General features: G+C 40.3%; 1 protein-coding gene across 2 annotated transcripts; it reads right to left on the minus strand.

Moving 5' to 3' along the window:
* Nucleotides 1–7,418: 7,418 nt before the first annotated feature.
* LOC308315440 (semaphorin-7A) lies at nt 7,419–24,570 on the minus strand. Of its 2 annotated transcripts, XM_080763411.1 has the most exons (15): nt 24,403–24,570; nt 22,411–22,547; nt 22,203–22,247; nt 21,978–22,073; nt 21,285–21,381; nt 20,118–20,225; nt 18,919–19,058; nt 18,277–18,455; nt 17,778–17,886; nt 16,999–17,161; nt 15,561–15,676; nt 14,909–15,054; nt 11,214–11,266; nt 9,031–10,664; nt 7,419–8,476 (listed from the first exon to the last, which is right to left on the minus strand). In XM_080763411.1, the coding sequence occupies exons 1-14, from the start codon at nt 24,506–24,508 to the stop codon at nt 10,315–10,317; spliced, it is 1,845 nt and encodes a 614-aa protein (XP_080619537.1). In that variant the 5' UTR covers nt 24,509–24,570; the 3' UTR covers nt 7,419–8,476; nt 9,031–10,314. The 2 variants fall into 2 exon arrangements, with proteins under 2 accessions (XP_080619537.1, XP_080619538.1); XM_080763412.1 differs by lacking the exon at nt 7,419–8,476 and having other exon boundaries at nt 10,365–10,552.
* Between the last annotated feature and the right edge of the window lie 34 nt (nt 24,571–24,604).

Consider the following 24,604-nt stretch of genomic DNA (forward strand, 5'->3'; position numbering starts at 1 on the left):
CTACGCCGAGGAGGAGGAGGAGGAGGGGGGCCCATCATGAATGACAGTACATTGAGACAAACAAAACGAAAAAACAAAACAAATACGAACAGATGAGAAATAACAAGAAAAAAAACTGTTGCACAACAAATACCTCAATGACCCTGTCAACCCTTTGGCTGTCCTGTCGTGAACACAGAGCCTGAGTATGATGTATGACAATTAATACCAACATGTGCTCATATGCACAGCTATGCATTTTATTTGACACACACACACACACACACACACACACGGCACACATTTATGTTAATCCACATGCTAAACACAATCAGAGAGCTCAGCCAAAACCCACTGGCAGGTATATTCATAACTGAACTTGAAAAGTTTTTATTTTAGGACATTTTTGTTTGTTTGTTGCCATTTTGTTGTCTTTTCAATTTTGTGTTTTAGAACGATTTTCTTTTTTTCTTTTTTTTCTCTCTCTCTCTCTATTTTTACATACCTCAAATTGAGCAACCTGCAGTGGTGTCCTCACCTCAGGAGCTGTACTATATTCATAACATGAATTAACTTTATTTTTATATTTTTTACTTTTTTTTTTTATGTTGCAATCAGGAAGTCAGGACATCTAACAGTGATGACCTCACCACCACCAACCATTAGCAGCATAACAACAACACACCTCACCTCAAGCAGCCACATTGACACTCGTGAACCTCTATTTCATAGTGAGGCTACACCGCCTAAAGTGTGATTTATGCTTAGTTGCGCGACGCGTTGTATGCTTGTAAATTGGCTATTTTTTTTCCGCTGCGTGACAGCGCGCGACCAAGTATATATCACCTGTAATGTTCAACAATGGTTGTTGGGCAGATTTGTATAGATCAGCACATGAAACTCCTCATTCCAAGCCCTCCCACCCCAGACATCACTCCCGAGTACATCTTGTCGGAGGCTATAATCTGGATGCATAGTTCCATCATGGTTGTGATCAATGGACACAAAAAGCAAGAAGGCTGTAATCGCCCATCAGAGATGAATGGTAAAATGTCCTGCATTGCTATAGCGCCTTAATCCAGAGCGCTTTACAATCTGTGTTACGGTCTCAACCATTCACACACCGATGGCGTTGGGAGCTATAAGCAGTTCAGCGTCTTGCTCAAGGACACTTTACCCCAAAGCCAGGAGGGATCGCACGGGCGACCTTCTGATTTCCCAGACTCACTGCCGACTGGGAATGATAGGATTTACTGTTGTCCAAAAACGACCCATGAAATGCGGACGACTCATATCCCTGCTCAATCTCACACATACACACTAGAGTACATCTTTCACTTACAGTATCACTACCAGAACAAAACTATGTGGATAACAAAAGCTTACTTTTTATCAGGTGAAGGACACAACAATGGGGAAAAACTCTGATCCACCAATCATAGGACTAGCATGCCCTCACCGCTTCAAATCACTACTCCGCAAACCGTGATCTAGCGTTGAGGTAAGTTCCTTGTATAGGATCAGACGTGAGTTGACCACCTCCTCTCCCCATTTTGTTTGTGCCTCCTCCAAGCTATGGAGGAGTCACCAAAAACGCTGGCAGAGCTGACCGGTTGTATGTACGGCACACGTATCTCACACCTCGTAATGCCCTCTCCGCTCTGGAAGGGGGCCTTTCTCAGGAAGCACTGTGACGTCTCCGTGGACTCACTTTGTCGTTTTAAAGAAGAAAAAAAAAGGATTCACACCGAAAAGGATGCACAAGTCTATACTACGATTGTCCCGCCAAGAATACCTCATCAGACTCCTCTTCCTACAAGGAGATTTACACTACATACCTCATATTTCGCTGCAAAGCCAACATGACTTGACCTCGTTGGGGTGAACCCCATTTGCGGTGGGAAAACAACACCCATCTCAAGGAGAAAACTCAGCGTGAAAGCGAAACCGAACTGACACCAACATACTGTACTGGGCTGGCAGACAGCTGCTGGTTTTGGGGACGTGCACCAAGCTGAACTGGGATGCTCTATCTATATCTTTCCTGCTCTCTATCTTTCTCATCCATCCCTCCCTCCTGTTCTTATAAGATGTGTTTTGTTTTGCTCCTTTTTTCTTTTTTTTGCTCGTCCTTGTCGGATGGGGAAATGACAGTTCTCACCTCCTCATCGATTTACTACATGCATTTATTTTTATCCAGAAGGGGCAGGGCCTGACAAGTCTATACAAATGTTCAACCCAAGTAAGAGAAACCCAAATCTGCAATGATGCATTCTCTGGGTGATGGCAGCGATATGTTCTGCATATGTACAATCAAGTGGCCAGAGTTTATACAGCCCCTGGTCCACATCAGCCTCTGGTTATTGCACAGCTGGATACCAAAGACTAGCCCTATCACACCTCTAGTTTGGACCCAATACGTACAATCATGCCCAGGGCTACAGTGATGTAGCCTTGCCAGTAGATGGAGTAGCAGCCCCATACAATGCAGCAAGGCTGTAAATAGGGTCCCTACACACAGCAAACATGGAATTATGGAAAAGTGGATTTTAGTTAAAGAAACTAACATCACCCAGCCCAAGAACTCATTTTCGTAACGAGTCCTCAATTGTTATTTTTCTTTTAACAAAGGAAAACTCCCTGCCAAGTGAAGCCGTCTCCCAGGTTTTCCAGTGCAGTTTTGAGTTTTAAACAAACCATATCTTAAAGACCCATTCCATTGGCTTAAGATTCAGTTGACATTGTTACTGAAAGCAGCTTTTGCTTCATTAAGATTACGCATTGATTGGGCTAATAATGTACAGTTTGCCTCTTATGGCAGATCAAAGTTTAATGGCATAACGTGTATATATTTGGAAAATGTATGCGTGTCTGTGAAGTTTTGTGATATTGCTTCAAAAGTTACACCATCTTTGGTTACATATTTTAATGAGGCCCATCGGTGCGAAAAGGATCACTGTTATTCCTTGACCATCTTTTATGCAAGCTTTCAAGCAAATCTATAATGACTTTTGGAGATATCCTGCTTGCAGACAAATGGAATGGGGCAAAGCCATAACCCAACCCTCTGTTAGTGAAAAATATTTGTTTTACCTACCACTGTAAAATCCAAAGATATTTATGCTAAAAAGCAGGAATGTAGTTAAAGGGTTTTATATCCCTAATCATTTTAACCGGAGTCCCTTATTTGGCTGAGAAATGTACATCACATTACAGTGATCTAATACACAAGTGCCAATTCACTGACCAAATGCCACGTGACCATATTTGACAATCACTTTTGCCAATGAACTGGGCCTTTAAAATAACATTTTCCTAATGGTGTAATTTGATTCAAGACAATTCTTGAAATAAGTTTGTTCCACTTGTTTAAAGAAAAATTGTAGTTTAGGGCTTTTTCTTTTTTACTATTTTGCTAAACATTTTTGAATAGTTAAAATGGCCAGTCTACAAGTGTCTACATGTGTCAATGTCGATTGGCTAGTTGAACTATTGGCTAGTTGAAAAAAATGTTTTTCAAAATAGTAAAAAAAAAAGGCAAAGAAGTTTAGGGATAAGGGGTTTAGCGGTGACGAAAATGGAGCCCTATGGGCTATATCTTGCGCCACCTCTTAACCCTTATCCCTAAACTAAATAAAACCCTTAAAATAGTTCAAATAGCCGAGCTCGCAAGATCACAATGTCTCGATGTACAGTACTGTAGATCGGCTAGTTGAACTATTTTAAAATGTTTTTCAAAACAGTAAAAAATGGCAAATACGTTTAGGGATAAGGGATAAGGGTGGCGCAAGATGGTGCCCTATGGCTCTCTTGAGCTTGCTAATCAATTTCTCATTTATATTGAGGTCTTGGCCTGGGCCTGCTTTAGTCTGACATGCCAAACGTGCCAGATGGAAGCCGCCTCAGTGAGGGTTTTATCAGGTTTTCACTATTATTATTTGGAATCTAAAGGGTACCCTTGAAGAACCCTTGCAGAACCTTTCTGTTAAAAGGTTCATGAAAGCACCTTCAAACTATTTATAAAGGGGGGTTATTCAAGGGCTCTTCTGGGGATCCCCTGTAGTTGCAAAGATCCTTACGTTTTTTTATTTTATCCCACCCCTGCCCCCGTCCCATGTCTGGCCCAGTTTGTAAAATCCAATTTCTCAGAGATCAAGACATCAAAATTTGTCAGCCGGTTTGTTCTGCTTCAGACCGCTGTTGCATTTTAAACTAAGACACACAGGTTGGCGTGAATTGAATGGATTTTTATTTAGCCGTTTCCATGTTGAATGTGAGGCTTTTCTTTTTTCTTGTAATTTAAAACACCTTTTAAAGCCCAATGTGATCCGTGGTGGGCGGCCTTGTTGCTTTTAGTAGTACACCGTGTTTTAGCTGTTACGTGTTGTTTTGTTGACCTTTTTGCAGTGCAGATCAGCTTCAGATCACAAGGGGTTTCAGGACATTAAAGACAATGCTGGCAAGTCCTTTGGTCCACCTTCAGTTCCTCAGTGACACGTCACTTTTCTTTTATAAAGGTGAAAGATGTAGTTTGCTGCCTTAAAAAATGAACTGCTGGTGAAATGCTACCAGCGTATAGTTCAGAACTCCACTGGCCAAGGGAATGTCTGCTTTCTCTCTCCAAGCTTAATCCTTTGGAGAGCAAAACTCAAGTTTCCGTTATTGTTTATCATCCAATCAAGAGGAAACCTTTTTTTCGGCCTTATACCAGTGGAATACTTGTGTGTGTATGTGTTAAGTGCAAAAATGAAAATCTCCCATAATACGTCATTTATTTGCAAAAGAAAATGGCAACAAAATACAAGCACAAGGCAACAGTTTGTACTTGATTTGTTACATCCTTTACATTTTGGTATTTGAGAGATTTTTAGTTTTTTCCACATGTTCACACACTGGCATGAGGCCAATGGCAAAGTGTTCCACGAAGAGACATTCACTATTCCGAACTGATGTTTTCAAAACAAAGGATCGCTATTTATTTGTGTTGATTTTACTCTGATGAACTTTTTTTTTTTTTTTTGTAATTATGACATAGGATTTGATGGCTTAGGTTGTGTTACTAAAACACTTTATTTCTCCTTTTTGTTCTAGAAACCGATCAGGCTAGGCAATGACTGTTTGATAGTGTAGCCTTAAAGGAGAATTCCATACTAGAGGGCTTTTTTACCTTTATTTGTAGTTTTTATGTCCCCACCAAAGAGGTCCAGGTGTTATATTGTGCAAAAGTGTATTATTGGCTATTTCCCCTAATATAAGCCCTCAATGGGGGTTGGGTTTTTGTGCTAATTTGCGTACTTCCATCGAAATAAGTAGTAAAGTGTGCCGCTTGGGATACTATTTACATTATGAAGAGAGGATATATACAAAAATTGCCAATAATGCGCTTTTGCACAAAATAACACCTGGACCTCTTTGGTGGGGACGTAACAACTACAAATAAAGGTAAGAAAGCCTTCTAGTTTGGAATTCTCCTTTAAGCCTAATTCATACTCCTGTAGTGCAATGCTGTCGCTTGCCAAAAAGGAACAGACCTACAAGTTGTTGTTTTTTTGTATTGTTTTATGGCAAGCGACACCATTGCATGGAGAAGTATAAGTTAAGCTTTACTGCCTTCATATTAGAAAGAATGCAAGTGTGGGTGAGTGTATAATTGTATGAGAGGGTCAATGTTCATGCTTTTTGGGGCGGAGGGGGCAAAGTTACCTCTTTTTCTCATTTCCTGGGTGTCTGTAATACCATGAGGAATCCCACAGGTGGTGCTGTCTACTACTAGGACCACCACACCATGGCAGAGATGGAGCTACATCCTCTGTCATTTACAGTTTACTCTTCACTCTTGAATTAGCTACCATTGTTGACTTGCGTGATTGTGTGCATGCTTGCATATGATGTATTGTGTGTGTGCGTGCGCGTGAGTGTGTGTTTTAGAAGTCCCCCTACCTCTTTACCACCACAATACCTCAGGGCACTGGGCTGCAGTCATTTTTTCATTCATGGTTGAAGTTGTGATATTGGCTTGTACACCGAGGGAGGTGTGCAAACAAGCTGCAAAGACTTCACTGATTGAATGCTACTTTAGGCTGACTAGGGTTTTTATTTTATTTTATGTCATTTAGTTTTATTGGGTTAATTTCTTTCTTTTTCTTTTTTTTTGGGAGGGGGGGGGGTCTTCAATGACTGTAGACAAGACCTCAACACTCAGGAAGCTGTGAAATTGGAAGTCTGCAGAATCTTGTCTTTCTGATGATAATTTTTGGAGTTAATTCAGTTTTAAATTGTTTTAAAAATCTAACCTGATCTGTGTAAAAACAGGTGCATATGCAAGTGGTTATCGAATACCTCATTTATCAATTTTATGTTTTTTTTTTTGCTTGTACAATGCTCCGTCAATTCATTCAGCTGTGGGGTTTGTGCATATTTTTGTACTGTTATTATTATTATGGATATGATAATAATGATATTACTGATATTATAGTTTTCTCTTTGATTAAAACAAAAAAAATAGGACAAAACACATGAATGCTTGTAAAAAAAAAAAACTGGTTTGTGCTGATTGTATTTAAGAGGAGCACTTTTCCAAAGTGGTTTTTTGACACATTCAGTTTTGTTCACATTAGTAATATAAAGATATGGTTCTCAGGGCTTTAAACTTGTATGTCATGATAAAGTTTTACTTTATATCTTATGTGTGTCTCATGTATTACTTCTTGGAATGTGTGTTCCATTTCCACGAATGCTACAGTGTTTAGTCGCATATGAGTCAGTTTATCTTTAACGGTCAGCTTGCTTGCTGGAAATGAAGATTAGGTCGCATAGGGTTTCAATGCAAGCTGTCGATAGTATTACTCAATAAAACCACATTCTAGACGTTACTAGTCAAACATAACAAGCTCCAGGCATGATAAGTACATTTACTCAAGTACTGTACTTGAGTACAATTTAACTTACTGGAGTATTTTCATACATTTTACTTCTACTCCACTACCTCTAAAGCAAATGTAAGTTTACTCCACTACTTCAAAACTTTAGTTACTTTGTAGCCTCGGAAACCCAGACGTTTTATAGTTACTTTGTGGATTTGGATTTGAAAATAGCTGATCTACAAGCTCAAGTCACAACCGTGCTGCTTTGCGAAGCATTGTGAGCTTGTAGATCTGCTCATGACGTTTATTGTGTAGATCTTATTTGTTGTCATGCAGGGTCTACAGTGGACCACACAGCAGTAGACTCTAGCTTCACTAAAGGTTATTTCTGTGATCTTCCAAAATGGAACCTTCTATCTTCCTACTAATATGATTGATCAGCGGACAGGCCCGATGTTTCTATACTGACGGTGAAGTCCATGCTTGGGAAAGCATGTGGTTTCACTAGTCCAGCTCAAGGCAGTTTGGCAAATCTACAGTATAACAGTATAAAAAAAAGCAATGTCAAGACAACTGTCACAGTTACATTTTGTAATCAAGAATCAGGATCAACTGTATTGTCAGTCACATCAAATGATTACAGGTGTAAAAAAACTGGGTGAAAGTAGTTTTCTATTTTGCTAGCTCTCTACATTTACAATTAATGCAAGAATTAGAATAGGGAAAGAGAATAACACAACATAAATAACAGGTCACAGTGAAACTGGCACTAGAAGACAGGTACAACTGGAAAACATTCAGCATATAAATCACAGTTTCATGTGCATGTTATTGGTTAAATCAAGCAAAAATACATATAAAACTATTTGAATACATGTTCAAAACGAATGTAACAAAGATGAGCGCAACCTTCGTGAGATATTCACATGAACATATTACATACAAGTAGGCTACCTAGTAAAACCCCCAGTAAAGTTCAATCATGTAAAAAGGCACCAAGGCCCATCACAGGTTATGACTACTTCAGTGCTGGTTCTCAGTACATTCCAACAATGCTTTTTCATTATGTAAAAGGATGGCTATGATTCTCTTTTTATTTGGGCTTGGCCAATTGTTCTGACGGACACAGGAAATAAGAGAATAGCTGTGGCCTGAAACCAGAATGCTGGGTGAGGTAGTATTCAGCTTATATACTGCCTGCAATGTATTATGCATAGCCTACATACAATTACTTTACAATTCAGATTAAATTAAGAGTAGGTCTACAAGTAATACAAGCTAATTGCAAAGTATCCAACATTATATTTGAAGTTAAGTTGAATAAGTTCCATTAATTACATAGAAAAAGACAAATCAATGAAGATATAATCGTATAAATAATAAAGTGACAGTGCCAGCCGCAACACATACTATACTGGATATGACAAGTAAACAAACAAGGATGTCAACTATGTAAAAAAACGGAAACAGACACACATCTGCCTGTTTGTTTCTCTGTGTGGGTCGGAGTGTTTCCCCCACATTATTATTATTGTAAATATTCAACATTACTTTTAGAATCAAAGTCAATACGGGTCAGAATTGGCTGAAACGTCCCCCGCCCCCCAATGGAAATCAATCTAAGTCCACATTCACTAGCATCTGCCTCTGCTAAAGTAATAAAGATATAAAACAAACATCTGATCATAACCTTATAGCCTACATTTTGCATCTTGTCACCATGACATTTGTTCAAGCCTGAATTCACAAGTCCTCCAGTGAAATACCTTTGCATAGTTGACACTCCCTGTTTTGTTTGGCGCCTTACTGTAACCTGCAGGGGGTCAACTCATTTGCATAGCATTGCCATGTGCCTCATAGACACACCTATTAAAATATGAAAATCCACCACATAACCCGTTGCATGTCACCACTTTGTTTGTTGTTTTCTGTCATTCCTCACTGTACTTGTACTTAGTTCAGAATGCATTGAGAACAATCCCAGACATAATATAAAATAGAGGGTGGCAGCCCAGTAAATTTATGATTGCAACATGACTATTATCGTGTTATCTTGAGGTTACACTAGATGCCGAACATCAACATTCTATCTATGTAGAACACACATCCTGCATTAAACATAGACTACCACAGAATATACACTTGACAACTGACACTTACATACAGTACGTACAAGACACGGCAACACACACACACACACACACACACACACACACACACACACACACACACACTGAAAGATCATCAGTTCTGTCATGTATCCAATACAAAGTAGAAAAGAGTCAAATGTGCAAAAACTATGGTGTAAGTGTAGAAACTATGTGTAAAAGTAGGCCTACTGATCTTTAAGAGGCAATTCCCAATTGTTTTTCACCACCTGTGCGCAACCTAACACACACACAAACACATACGCACATATCTAACATTCAAGATTAAATTGTTGCATTATACAAGATTAACATTCTTTGGTTTTGGTTACACAACATTGTAGCAGCAATAAAAGCAACAACAAAGACATAATAAAGGATAGCAATAACATTTGCAAGTATAGTCATAGTCAGTGTGAAAGCTCTTGAAGGTGCTGTGTGCATGGCTCCTATTTCTACTTATCATATAATGTTTATGTATTTCAGGCATTCCCAAACTCAAACTTGAAATGAAATATTAACTGTTAAGGGCTTCATTAAATGTGTTAATTTGAGGTGAATTAAATGAAGCCCTTAACAGTCATTATTTAACTGACATATGCTAGTAATCCAGAGGAGCTTAAAAAAGATTGAGAACCACTGGTCTATATATAGGAAAAACAAACTTTCCTACATTACTAAATGCATGATCAGGGACCACATGCAATACCTTCATGGACCACCAGTGGTCCACGGACCACCAGTTGAAAACCTCTCTGTTAGAGCAACACATCAGCTAGCACGAGAAGACACATGGAAGTGAGCAGCACAGGCAGATGGTTCCATATGAAAGGATTTACAATAATTATTAATATAAATTATTTTAAACTGGCACAATAATCTTATAAATGGTAATTGATCATTCTTTTTTAATTTATTATTTTCCTCTCCTTTCCCCCCCGACGGTCCCTGGCAGCCCCCACTTTGAAAACCTGTGTCTTAAAATGGTGGTTCTGAAACTCTTTTATTTCAAGGACCCCCAGTTAGGCCACAGACCTCCAATACTCTGACGCTTGAAACCCACCAAGCGTTCTTTTCTTCTGCTCCATTAATGAATCTGTTAATTAATGCAGCCATTCTCACTGGCCATGCACGGGCCGCTCCACTCGTGCGCGTGAAGAAAAGTCAGGGTGGCCAAAGCCATGTTTGGCAAGAACAGTGTTGTGCAAACCTGTGCGCACAATAAAGCATGTGAGCTTGGTTGGGGACCTCCTGGACACCCCTCAAGGACATCCAGGGGTCCCCGGAGCCCACTTTTGAAAGCCACTGTCTTATAATATGTGGGCCTAGCGTAGCATTACTGCTGCAACAATCAAACAAAACGACGTCAGCGTGACTGACATCGGTGGCCCTGTGGCCCCGCTCTCCAACTGCAGCCTGTACTGTGCCAGGGTTTTGATGTAGCCCTTCTCCATCCACTCACACCAGTAGAGGCCCTCGTCCGTGGAGCTCATGCTGTCGATGAGCAGCAGGCAGTGATCCTCTGTGGGGTTGCAGGGGGTGGTTTTGGAGTTGTGGTGCCAGCTGTACTCGGCATGGAGAGAAGAGATAGGGCATTGGAGGAAATGCTTCGACCCCCGAGGAACCATGACAGGGTCCACAGATTCTTTCACTCCAGCCTCAGGGGATAACAACGCTGAGGACAAAACGACAAGGACATGTGTTCAGCAAAGAAGTAGTTATTGCTGTTATTGCTGTTATTAAGTGTTTGGATGTTTTGAATAAGAGGTCTGCTCCCTTTTCTAAAGCTCCCCTCTGATGCAAATAATTAACATGTTGTCCATAACAATTCAACATTTATCTGCACTATGAAACAAGAATCAAAATGTGAGAACGACCCTGCTACAGTACCAACAGAACTGTATTACTTGCTTATACGGTGCTGCTAGTAAATTAAAATAACATTTGTAGGCCTACCCAATACCCACTGATGGTGTAATCACTTTAACCCACTTAGTTGACCAGGGTGCCAACGGGACCCTTCCATTTCTGTCCCGCTACGTCAAACCACTGGGCTACAGGCTCTCAACACACCGTGTGAGAGTGTTCGGCCCCAGAGGGTCCAGTAGGGTTAATGTGATGAAGAACCAAACGCTCAGCTGTCTCTCAGCTTGTCATGGCTAGGACAATAAGCATTAACAGCAGTGGACAGCTTGCTCTCTTTAAAATCAAAATATGTTCATACCGTTACTCTGCGAGCAAGCATGTTGGTTCCCTTCCTCCATATTATGTGTGTCACTGTGGAAAGAGAAGTGAAGTTTGTTGCTGGGAAGTGGCTTACTGGATTAATAACATGATTATGGTTGCCTGGGCTGGAAATGACAAACACAACGTCCAAATGATCAATAAAGAAGTGGCAAATCTGGTTGCTGGTTCAAGAATTAGCATGACAAACTCTTGGAGAACAAGTAGAGCTTGTCAGTGTGTGTTCCAGCCTCCAGCCTCTTAAAGTTGTAAAAGTACAGTCGTGTTGGTCCGACTGGCCCCCTTACAAACCCTATCCATAACCGTATGCAGAAGCCATGTAGTCAATGGGATGACGGAATATCGGGCAGTCCCTGATCAGATCTGAATACAGAACCAAACATTTACAGTAGGGTTTGGCCCTTTAGTTTTGAGCGTGCTAACCGCTCCAACATGTGACTTTGTGTTTGTCTTTTGTCTACTGTATTAGTCCGTAGCAGCAGTTACTGTGTACTGTGCAAAGTTACATCTATAAAGATGTGAAGATAGGAAGTGAGGCGGCCTGGGGTTACGTTCTAGTTATCAAGAGTGTTTGGTGGTGGTTTGTCAAAGAGACTATTTTAAGGCCAATGCTAAATCAGAATCAGAAATTGATAAACCACAGAGCAAGTGGGGCCGAAAACTTTGAGATCTGAAGAAGAAAAGTTTGTTCGGAGCCTTTCGGAGGGTTTAGCTTTGACTCCATTTAGAGCTTTCGGACAAAGGGAACCTGCTGTGGCCTCCTGACTTGAAGGTTGGGTGAGGAATGAGGAATATAAATGTTTCCCTTTTTGAGAAATTGATTGCCTTTTTATTTGCTGACTTTTATTGATTACTTCCTTTTTTGTAAATAGAAGATCTACAGATCTACATTGCAGACATTTAAAGGAACTTTGCGTTGCAGGACTTGCAGGATTGTTCAATAGAATATTAGAATTGAATATTTTTTTGTTTGAACAATTTCAAAGGTGACAGTTTTGTGTTTTCCTTTTGGGCTGCAATTCAGTTTGGGTTACACAGGACCTTTATTTATTTTAGTTCTTTATATCCTATGGTTCTGATTGTTATACAACATTGTCTATACACATACCTGTCATGATCTGTCACTCCACAGACCATGTCTCCTCCCTGGCCACTCATTCTCATCACACACCTGTCTCCAACTCTCATCAGCCCTGCAGTGCTTCCCATTACACACCTGTGAACCCTTTGCCATTTACCTGCTTCCTATAAATACTGGACTCATTGCACACACAAACTGTCTGTATAAATCATTGTCCGGTGCTCATCTTGGTCTTCCGCTGTACCTGGAAATCCTCATTCTCCTTCTGTAAGGTATTTGCATTTCTGGACTTCCTGTGTTTGCCTTGTGCTTTGTTTTGGATTTTGTCTTGTTTAGTTTTGCCTTTTGGATTTTTGTTTGGACTTTTGAAATGTTTGGACTTTGGGCTTCCCTGAGTAGATTTTTTCCTATTTTTGATTATAAGCTATTCTGCCATTTCTGCTTTAATAAAACTACTTTGCTTGTGGCTCTGCATTTTGGGTTCAGACATTCCAACAATACACTTCCAATTCCAAGCACAATACACTGTGATAGCATGATAGATTAGTTCATTTTTATGCTTTGGTGTTCTTGTGTTGGACCTTAATTGTGGTCTGGAAGATTGGTCTTATTCCAAGTACCAGCTTATTATTGAAATGCTTCCTTTAATTAGAGAAGCTCTTAAGAGATTGCCCATAAACATTTGGGAACCTTGATTGCCACAGATTAGGAACCGCCAGTAACAGGAATTTCCTTCCCCGTCACCACCCTTCAAGTCATTACCGGGCCCTAAACCAAATGCCATTTTGTAGTGAACTATGATAAGAACTCAAGCAAGCTGGCATGAAACTGTAGATTAATACAAAGTACTTTATTTCTTTTCTATTTTGTTTATCATTACATTTTTTTTTTTAAGACAATGGCAACAGTCTGTGGACAATGAGGTGGTTTGTCCCTCTTTATGTTTAATTTACACAAACAAAACTTTAGAAAAGACACAGTCCAATCAACTACTGCACACTGGAAAACCAGCATTTCTGCCTGCACTGCTTACAGCCCTGCAAGATAACGTGATTAATTAATTAAAAAAAAGAGTCTGGCTCAGATGTGTGACTGGGCTTCATAGCAAAGAAAAGGGGCGGAACGTCGCAACGCATTGATTATGCTGAAGCGAGTGTGGTACCCACCAATAGGACAAACGCTGTGCGTTGACCCCACTTGGCAGCCATTTCACTTGTAGTTTTATTTCAGTCTGCCAACACTCTTAAGTAAATCAACCAAACTACACAGAAGGAATCCGGCACTGCCAGCACTGCCCACAACCCCACAAGACAACCATGGGAAATTGACACATCTGAAGTCTCAGCTTGCGTTGCAGATGTGTTGGCTGATGCGCATGTGTGCCTGTAGCCTGAGCCCTTAGAGTTAGAATGTATAGTTTCTAACTAGAAGTATGAAAGTATGTGCCACAAAACGGACGGAATAACTAACTCAAGTCTATACTGGTATGTTAGTTTGTTTCATGCACTGTAGATCTAATGGTTGCGTTTCCTTTCTTTTTCTCAGTTCTCTGTCGGCTTTTCATAATGACTCATTCGTCAGTTCCTTTTCTTCGCCATCGCTGCACAGTTATTGCAGATGAGACAAATACATTTTCCATTTGACATTGAAAAAATAATTCTGTGTGGATGTCGTATTTATAATAATTCTAATGTATGTTTTTATGTCTGTTGCCCTGGCAACCTAGTTGCAGACAGAAACCCATTACATCTGGTTATTTTGTTCTTTTGTGACATGCTGCAAATAGTTCCTATACTCCAGGTATGTCGATGATGTCACGCACATACCCTCTATACTCTCTGAGGGGAGAAGCATGCATCCGCCTGGGTGACGGCAGACAGCTGGGCGAGCGCTGGTGCTTTGGCATGACCATCAGCTCCACATATGGAAATCCATGTGTTGTACCAACTTGGTTCATTTGCAAGTGTGACTCGCGTTGCTGCAACCACTGGTTATCACGGACGGGACTGTCACAGTATGGCAATATATTGACATTCTCATATATGGGCGTAATCTCTCCAGACAGTGGGGGCCCCCAGTGCCCCCCCCCCCCCCCCCCAGTGTCCCCCACTGGCCCCCAGTGCCTCCCCAGACAGTGCCCCCCCAGTGTCTCTCCAGACAGTGGGGCCCCCCAGTGCCTCCCCAGACAGTGCCCCCCAAGTGCCCCCCCAGTGTCCCCCAGTGCCTCCCCAGACAGTGCCCCCCAAAGTGCCCCCCCCCCGTAGTAAAAGATTAAGACTAAAAAAGCAAGACTAAAAGACTAAGACTAAATTATTTTGATATTTCGTCGACTAAGACTAGACTAAACAAAAAATAATTTCAGAAGACTAAATGGGACTAAAGACTAAATGTGTCTTATTCAAAAGACTAAGACTAAGACTAAATCAAAATATTCTGAAAAAAACAACACTGGTCACAAGGCGAGATACCATACACACGGCCTTTGGTCGTAACAAAGACGTCTTAAATTCTGATTCCGGGGTGGACGGACAGACGGACGGACAAAGTGCAGGAATAGAAGCCATCTCTGTGCGGGAGTGTGTTTACTGTGTTACCTTGTGGCAGGGCTGCAGTGGGTGCCATCCCAGTCACAGTAGGGATCTCTGGCTAGAGCACATTCCTGACAGCTGGCTCCATACTGGGCACAGCTCTCCAGGTTGATCTGGACTATTTCACGTCTGGAGCTCACGTAAAGCTTCTTCTGCAATATGAAAACTAGTAGTCAATTACAATAATAACTGCTAATTCACTCATTTTACACCCTGAAAAAGTCATCCACCACTCCCAGTTACATGTTGTCTATTCTGTAGCGTGTGTGTGTGTGTGTGTGGGGGGGGGGGATTTCTTTTTATAGATAAGAGAGTAAACAGACAGGAAATTCAGAGCACTGCTCAGGAAAGAAAAGCACCACAGCGCATCACGGCATCAACCACTATCTTCTGGTCTACCAGCACATCTCCTACATTTACATTTGAGTCAAGGCAAGCTAAACAAATAGGGCCATTCAAATTGCTTTGCGTACACATTAAGCATTAAGATATTAGATCACAGTCGCACACGCATGCGAGCGCACGCATGCACACACAGTCGCACGTGCGCACACACATACCACCCCCAGTGGATATTTCATATAAGAAACGCAATGCTTGATTGATTACACCACACCCTATATTATGTCTTGTAATGTGCTGTAAATGCGTGACTCACAGTGGAGGGGTTAAGGATCATGTTATCAACGTGGGCTCGGTGGCTGAAAGGACGATACTCTGCGATGATGAACGTCTGCGTGTCATTCTCCAGTACCTTTTGAACGCCTCCATTCTCTGTAGAAAGTCATAAGAAGAGACATAGATCAGATGATAGATAGAGATCATTTTGAGCAACCTCTAAGCATGTCCAAACATTTCGTTCGTACACCGTCATAGGGCTTGCTTGACACACACACATCACTTCCTCTTGCAAGCCCCAGGACTTTTGTGTTTCTTAAAGTCTACCCATTATGACCGGAGGCTGATTCTACAAATGCCTTAAATCAGTAACTCTCACACTTAATGATGTTTTAAAATTGTTAAAAGAAATTGCAATGTACTAGCTCGCAGCGCAGCACTAAAGTGACATGCTGTGAGCTTATTTTTTAACTCAAAAATCTAATCTATCTTTGTTTCCTGGTCTGGACCAAAATATTTTGAGATGGAGGGGTCCACAGTCAAATACATTTTGTTGGTCCTTGACACCACTAATACAGAAACATTTGACATTTGTAGAATCAGCCTCAGGTCTTAATGGGTTAATCCATAGTATTCATAGTTTTGGCCACTGTAGACATTATTACATTACAATACATTATTTTGTACAAAAAGTATTTTGTACAATTTTGTTTTTATAATAATCTCATTCAACTACTGTACCCTCAATTAGGTTGTAATATTTCACAAGACTTTAACAATGTGTCATGTTTCATCATGTTCACAGCATCATCACTTGCATTTCCCAACTAGTCTATAATGTGCTGATAATATAACCCAAGGGTGTGTTCACTCTATCCACCTATTTTAGTCTTGTATTTCTTTTTAAATACTTTTTTGCCTACGACTACGTTGAAAAACAAGAAGAGAAAAATGTTGTAATTTTCCTTTAGTTAATAGTTTTCCTTTCTAAACAAAAGGACGATTGTTACAAGTGTATTTTAAAGATGGATGGTAGTGGTGCACGTCTAAATGTTCTAGTGACCCCTTCCCCCGGAGGGTCGCGACCCACAGTTTGAGAATCACTCAACATTATTTTGAACTATTGATGATGTACAGTAAGCTTGATGTGGTTACATTATACCACACCTTCTTCCAGTCCCTCACCTCCAATGAATAACCTCATGATGTGACTCAGGAAAAGGAAATGAATCATGTGTTTGCATGGAGATGATGGCGGTTTGGATCATCAGTCTGAATAAACCACACCAGATCTAAGTAAAAAACCAAGTTCACTGACCTAAAGGTAACAAAGGATTGAGTCCAGTTACACATAATTTATTATGTAGGCCTATGTCATGGATATTCAACGCCTAGGGCGTCCTCAGAGTCACTGTGGTTGGTGTTGTTTTTCCTAGATTTGAAAGATCTTTACAAATGAAACATTATTTATTACCCACCTAGAGAGAGGAGGAGGACTGTCTGGTTGTGGAGGCTGTCTACACAGAGGTGTGTGTAGTGGTGAGGGCTTACAAAGGCTCTGCGTGGTTGGATTGTGTCCTCCATCTCCGAGTGATTCTCCACCACTGTCATGGCCGCCATTGCTGCACGGTCCCCAGTACACTAACGGTGAGAGAAGACAGGCAGGTGTTTGAGCCAACAGTAGACTCTGGTATAATGTTGTTGTTTTTATTGGGCATTGTAATGCCGTGTCTGTTAACAAAATAACTTGAACAGATAACTGTATTTTCATGAAACTTGGAGGGAATGACCAGTAGGCTGGATTGAAAGGGTCAAGGGCACAATCCTGTTCAAAATGGAGAATGCATGGACAGGACAGTCATCATCATCAGCTGGAATACACTGGAGGCAATAAACATTTGTGATAATATATGGTGGCTGCATATTATGTTTCACTGCTGTGATATTTTTTTATACTGATACAGTGAAATCTGCCACTGATTAGAAAGATAGTTAACTGTTCACTGTTCTGTCTTGATGTGGATTTTACTGTGTTTGGTCTGTATTAGAATGTGACAATGCCCAACTCCTGTAACATATTTCCTGCCGCTGCTTACGGAACCCAGCACAAGTGCCTTGTTCATGACCGCATCACTGTGGTGCCATTGTAGAATCGGCCTCAGGACTTAATGGGTCAACTAATTTTGTCCATGTAGGTAGCATATTATTCCCACATGTCTCTCATGTCCCTTTTGGAATCGTATACACCCACACTTACTGTTCCAGGTCTTGGATCTGGGATGGCTTGAGTGAAGCCCTTGAACTTGGATGTTGTGAAGACGCGTTCAATGTCACCAACTGTGTACACACATACTGCACTCGTGCCCCTGTGAACATAGACAGAGAGTCAGCACCTCAATTTGAACCTCAGTTTCTACATTTCTTGCAAGATTTTGCTCTCTGGGCGAGGCAACCTGGAAGCTGAACAGCTGAACAACCCACAAGAGGAGTGCTGACTGAGAATAGGATGGGAAGAGGAAGTGATTCAGCCCATGCAGTGGAATTTTGCCAAGAGGAACCAAACCTTTATGTTGAGCTACAAATTAAGCAACCACATCCTGGCTAAATAATAACAAAGGTAACTAAACTATGATCCACAACACAGTCAGTCAGTAAGTTCCTAATGCAAACTAAAATAAAGCCTGGGTACCGAAGCTAGTAAGTTCCTATGTTGTCTAATCAATAGATAATGATGAGTAATGTACACAGTAGCCTACCATTCATTTTTAAAGAGTGCATAGACCCTGGTGTCCTGCCACTGGTCTGCATGGAGCGCAGCCACATCCACCAGTTCATTGTAGTGCTTTCTGCTGCTCTTGTCTCCACAGTAGAGCCTGGCCTGAAGCTGGGATGTCCATTCAAACTGCCGGTAGTTCTTTGAGCCACCACGGTCTGCCTGGTTGGAACAACACAGTAAGAGCAGACAGGATGAACAACTAATCTAGAGCCAATCTACAGGCACCAGCCTACGGCACGTGTATGTAGTTAGTGTATAGGGCTTAAGTGAATACAGCAAATTCTGGCACATTCATATCACATTCATTCATGTGATGGCATGAAGTGCTGACTGTTGTGCATTCCATCCATCCATCTTCAACCGCTTATCCATAGTCGGGTCGTGGGGGAAAGACCAGAGAGCTCCAGACTTCCCTCTCCTGTTGTGCATTGCCCCTGGTAAACTGATTTATATTTATTTTTTACAGACATAGATGCTCTACTTCAGAGCAACTTTCATAGGTCAGAGTAAACCTATGAAACAACTACGAGCACCATAAACCTTAGTCAATCAACATCAGAGCAAGTGGTCGAGGAATCACATGCTAAGAATCACATGCTGTATATGAGGTCGAGGTCCTTACCATGCAAACTTGGCTAACAAAAGGTAGCCACATGTCGCTGTTCATGCTTGGGTCTGTCTTCTTCTCATTATAAAATGCAAATATCTTGTTCTGCTGGTCGATGGTTCTATTACTGACCACCAAGCTCACATACTTCTGCTCTGAGGATCGGAAAAACAAGGAACTGATCAGCCTCTATACAGTTTCATTGATGCCATGATACATGATGAAATTAAAAAAATTAACTGCTGTCATAAAGTGAATAGTTAAATGGATATTTCACTTTAAAATAAAATAAACCTTAAAATAGTATTTTAAAATAGTATTTAAAAAAATAGTATTTAAAAAATCGAGGGGGCCGTGATTTTGTGGCAGTATTTCATTGCTGTTAGGTGGAAACATCTTATCTCCATATTTTAACTTTTTGTGCACCCTAATTGATCATACCACAGCATCACACAAAAACATGAAGAGCAGCAGATCACAAAGCAACACGTTTTGAGATTGACGATCTGCTGCGTTTGCGAATATTGAATTTAGTTACAGTTTGGGACATGAGGATTCCACCCGACAGACGATTTATGACAATGTACTGTAGGCTACTACAACTGCAGGATCTACAGTAATAGATCCACATGTGTTTGTCCATGCTGCAAATGCACACAAACTGTTGCTATGATGACACCATATTTGCACAAAGTTGAAATACTGGTTTGACTTCACCTTGCTTGACTTTGGTAGTGCTCATTGTAGGCTGTACACTAGTATTACATTATTACTTCACGTATACATGGACAACCAATCACATGTCATCTAAATTACAGTATTGGTCAGTTAGATGGTCAGTGGTTCTCAACCTGTGCTGGTCGGAACCCCCAGAGGTGTCCACACATGTTAGAGGGGTCCTCTGAGGACAGTGCAGTGACAATTTAAGGACCTTTTTTAATACCTCCAAAAGCAAACATTGCTCCATCAGAATGCCTCGCAATGCGAGTGTATCTCAGCTCCTACATTCCAGGATGGGGGTCCCCAGTTCAAATATGATTATTTTGGGGGGGTCACGGCCTGAACGGTTGAAAACCACTGGTCTTGGGACTCGATTAGCTGATAGAGAAAAAGGTCGTTAAACCATCAATATAGCCCCTGCTCACAGTAAACCTCAGTAAAGGCTAAAACAAACACACACATAATTGTTGTATAATACTGTAGTTCACTACTACCTTTTCTGTGGTTGTCAGGTCTGACTCTGTTCATCCCAGACTTATGGATGCCAACAGATTCCTCTGTTCCAGAATGAGTGACATAGAGCTCTTCACCACTTGATGACTCTGGGACGGTAAAATAAATAGTTAACTTAACTATAATGATTCATTCATAAAACATAGCTTCTAATTGTCTATTGCAGGGACCAAGTGAATATATCCCCCAATAGCGTGTCAGTGAGTACCTAAGTTAGGAAAAACGAAACAAGCAATTATATCCCTTCCCTCAAGGATTAAGATCAAGTGCCCTTGGCCTTGTGCAAGCCATTTAATGACAGTAGAAGACTGTAGTTTTACTGAGTAGCATCCAGATGTCAATGCATCTATTTGCCAGAATGGAGGCAACTGGTGAAGCTACCTCAGAAAACAACTTTATCTGCTCATCCTACTGCCGTATTAAAGTGAACAGTATGCTATTGTATGCAGACCCTTGTTCACCCAAGCATACAATGCACATTTGTTCTATTTGTTCTATAAAAAGCCCCACTAACAGCCCCTATAGGCCATGCTGTAACCCTGTAGGCCAAAGGGTTGCGCTAGAGGAAAGGCCATGGGGTCACTAAAATGAGAAAGGTTCTTCCCGGAATGTGCCTGTTTAGATTCTGGGATGATATCTTGTGTGCAAAGCTGACATTTTAGGCTGAGGGTGACACGAGGTCTCACAAGATCTCTCAGTGTGACTGTGACTATAGCTGCTAAAAGAGAGAGAGAGAGGGAGAGAGACACGTGTGGAAAGGTCATGAGGTCACATGTATAGGTGGTGTTCTTCCTCCAGAGTGCAGGAATGTACGGATGAAGTTTGTTTCATGCATGCGACCAATTTCAGATATGAAAATCAGACCCAATGGTAGGCTTGAGCAAAGGTCAGTGGGTCGCCGAAACAAGTAGAGGGCACCTCCCAGGGTCCAGGAAAACTTCGCAGAAGATTTCATAGCAAGTTGAATAGCTACTTATTTGAAGATAATATGTTGTCTGGAACTATGGACAGATAGATAATAGGACACACTGACTGGCTGACATAGCCATGTTCAGAGTCCTGCCAGTTTAGAAGTCCTTCTATAACGGCAGGGGAAAGTCAAACAATACAAAAATGGCATTTGAAAGAGAGAGTTTTTAATAGCTCACCAATAAGTACAGATGGTTCCCCTTCCTTAATGTGAACTTGCTTAATGCTTGCAAATTGTTCAGCTGGTGTGCACAAAGCCGATGGCTCCGACATATTCTGAAATGAAATACATTTGCTATTTCCGTTGACAAGTGACAACCAAAAACACTAAAACGAAAGAAAGCAGATAATGGAAAAAATATATAACACTCATCTTTTACTTTCTCTAATAACAACCTAAAACATGAACATTGGTTGAAAATAAACCAAAGTTGTCCCTTAACTAAAATACTGTATGGACACAGTGCTTTTCCAATATTTTATACAAACAGATAAATTGTGTGTGAATTAAATGATAAATGAATGGGAAATTCTCTTCCGGAATCATTGCCGTTGCCTGTCACTGTTGAGGTCTATTGACCACAAGCCTTCGGTGAACAGCCATACTGCCTACTTCTACCATTACAACATTGTTCTTTAAAAAGCCTACTTCCTTTTTTGAGATGTGCTTTTTCAGAAACACCACTTTCAAAAGTCTGCAATTTGTGTGCGTGCATCCGTGGAGGTCACGTGGAGGTTACAATTTCTGACACTATCGGTATTTCTTGACTAAATTAGTACAAAGAACACTTGAACTCTCAAAGAACAGATGCTGGGACTTCATTTCCACCATGTAGATTGTTTGTCTTGTCTCATACCATATTATAACATACCATATTACAACATGTTGTTTCTCCGCCATTATTTCCACACATGAAGAGTTGGTCATCTTTCCTCTTGTGAATTACAGTGATATTATGAGGACAATTCTGAAAAGAAAAAGATAAAGAAAATATACTCATGTAACTAGTTCTCTTGTCCAGGCCAACCTCAAACATTAGCGTAACTTTCTGGATCAAATGCAATGTGGTACTAATCTGTGATTTTAAAATACTCACTGACACAGGATCACTGCCACTGCATTCGCTTCCAAAAGCAGGAGTCTGTGATTAATCCAAATAATCATCAATTTATTAGTATCCCAATAAGAGATGTATTCATATTTGTTACTACCCACCAACACAAATGTATTAATTTGTTCCATTCATCTGTATTTAATTTTGATACCCCTACATCACATAATTATAGCTAAACCCATAATATTACCTTGGAAAACAGTTGAAGATTCTGAAAGTTTGCAAAGTACAGGTGAGTTTTCCCTGCAGCGGTGACGAGATCTTGTTCACCAAGGAGTAGCTGTATGTGTGCATCATTTCCATGTAGAGATAGTCTTTTGAATGTGTCTGAAATGTAAATGAAATATTTTAAAAGGTTTGGATATGTTTATTCTTGATACCTTTTGTAATCTTTACCATGGCAGCCTCATCCATGAAAAAGCACCAAACAGTGTTGGGAAATACTGTGTTTCCTTTGTAAATTACTGTAGCTTGAAAAACGAAGAAAAAAAGTTGAGCTGGAATGTGGTAACGGAGGGATTTTTATTTTATTTTAGCTACAGTTCGACAATATGCCAGCCACATTCATGTGTCTGTCATCAGACAAATATTGTAAATTACATTCCCGAAAGAAATGAAAGTGGCCAGAATCTGTTTAGAGTATTTTGTTAAAACCAGGTTAGTAACTATAGGCCAGTTTCTATTTGAAATGTTTTATCCTTTTATCCTTTCCCCATCAATTACAGGGATACACAAACAAAAAAATATTTTTAGCACTGGATAAAACTGCATTTGATCAACCTTTTTGATTAAATAAATATGGATAGTGAAAAAGCCAATTATATGATCTACAAAAGGAATCATACGGTAGAGACCATGGTATGCTTTTAATTGGTTTTAATCATACCTAGAAAACAAATCACAATGTACATTTTGGGAGTCTATGAAGGTCACTTGTGGTCAATGTGGTGTACCACAGGGATCAATCTTAAGCAGACCTTTAGTTTTGGATGTATGTCATTTGCAGTAACATCTCCGATGTCGCTGTTTGCAGATGACTCTGCCCCCTCACTGTATATATTTATTTTCCCTTTTACCTCCCATGATGATTTCCTTTTGACTGTTGTGTATATTCGTACGTTTCTAAATCTTTTGATGAATTGAAAATGGTGGGGCCTATTGTAAACAAGTGTAATGTAAAGTAGGTAAACAAATATTGATACAGTGAGTTTAATGTGACTGTGGGAGTTGAGATACTCTCTCCTCTACTCTTATAGCCATATTTCAGGCTACTGAAATGGGCAAGATTCATTTTAGGAACCTTGAGTAACCCTTTTGGGAGGTCTGAAACTTTGTCTTCAGTGACTTGAGAGAGATACCATTGTACCATTGTAGTCAAAAGTAACACGTACTACACTGACCACATTAACGACTTGAGGACCAATAGGACAAGGTTGAAAATTGTCAGCAGCATACTTTTTGGAAAGAAAAGAAAATAACTAATCTTAAATAGCATGTTGAAATTATTCTTTGCTTTGTGGACAAACTCAATGTGTTTGCTTAAACATTTATTTATTTATTTGTTTATTATTCTTTTTCTTACTTGCTTGCTTGCTTGCTTACTTACTTATTCTTACTTTTAAGGACAACATCTGTAACACAATATCATATAACCCATATAACTTGTCTTGTTGACAGTTAGCTAGTTTGCTGACCCTGCAGCCAACCATGTAGAACTAGTTAATTAACCTGTTGGCTCATATGCGGACTTTGAACTTTTTTTTTAACCTTTATTTTATTATTTTAGCGTTTTTACAATGCCCTAACCCCTAAAAATGAGTTATTTAGGTAGTACAGCAGCTCACACACATACACACATGCACTACAGCCGTACAGCGAGTCATCATATCATAAGAGAGATGATTACAAACTACAGTCAGAAGCCATTTTTATCCCCCGTTTTTTTTGCCAGGGGGGTGCGTCCACAAAGTAACAGTTTTTGTATTGACTTGTGCTTTCGTTTGAAATGTACCCAAAAATCAATCAATCAAGTAGGCTACAATCATTTAAGATTGCATTCATCACAGCGATGATAAATGATTTTTTTCCGGCTTCATAAATGTGACAGACAGACTGACAAGAGAAGTTATTTTAATTCACATTCTCAATGACAAATATAGGAATAGAATAGGCATGGCCTTACCTCTGTCTGTGTCTGTGAATATCATCCTTGGTCTTGGAGTCTGCGTTGGATTAGCCATTGCATTGACAATGCCTAGGCATAATAAAAGTAACAAAACAACCTGCATTGTTCCTCTTCAGCACGGACGGCACTGACAGCTGACTGTTTCTTGTAGGCTAAAAGGGTTCACTTCACAACTACTAGAATTTCGCGGGCCTTCGGC

This window comes from Protomyctophum bolini (genome assembly GCF_963924005.1).
Source record: "Protomyctophum bolini genome assembly, chromosome: 1".
NCBI lineage: Eukaryota > Metazoa > Chordata > Actinopteri > Myctophiformes > Myctophidae > Protomyctophum > Protomyctophum bolini.

What these genes read in the sequence shown, in the direction of transcription:
- LOC308315440 (XM_080763411.1), bottom strand. Translation starts at nt 24,508, where the DNA reads ATGCAGGTTGTTTTGTTACTTTTATTATGCCTAGGCATTGTCAATGCA. An exon ending in ATTCACAGACACAGACAGAG is followed by an intron (nt 22,548 to 24,402) that starts GTAAGGCCATGC and finishes TTTACATTTCAG; the next exon opens with ACACATTCAAAAGACTATCT. An exon ending in GCACTCTTTAAAAATGAATG is followed by an intron (nt 17,887 to 18,276) that starts GTAGGCTACTGT and finishes CTATGTTCACAG; the next exon opens with GGGCACGAGTGCAGTATGTG.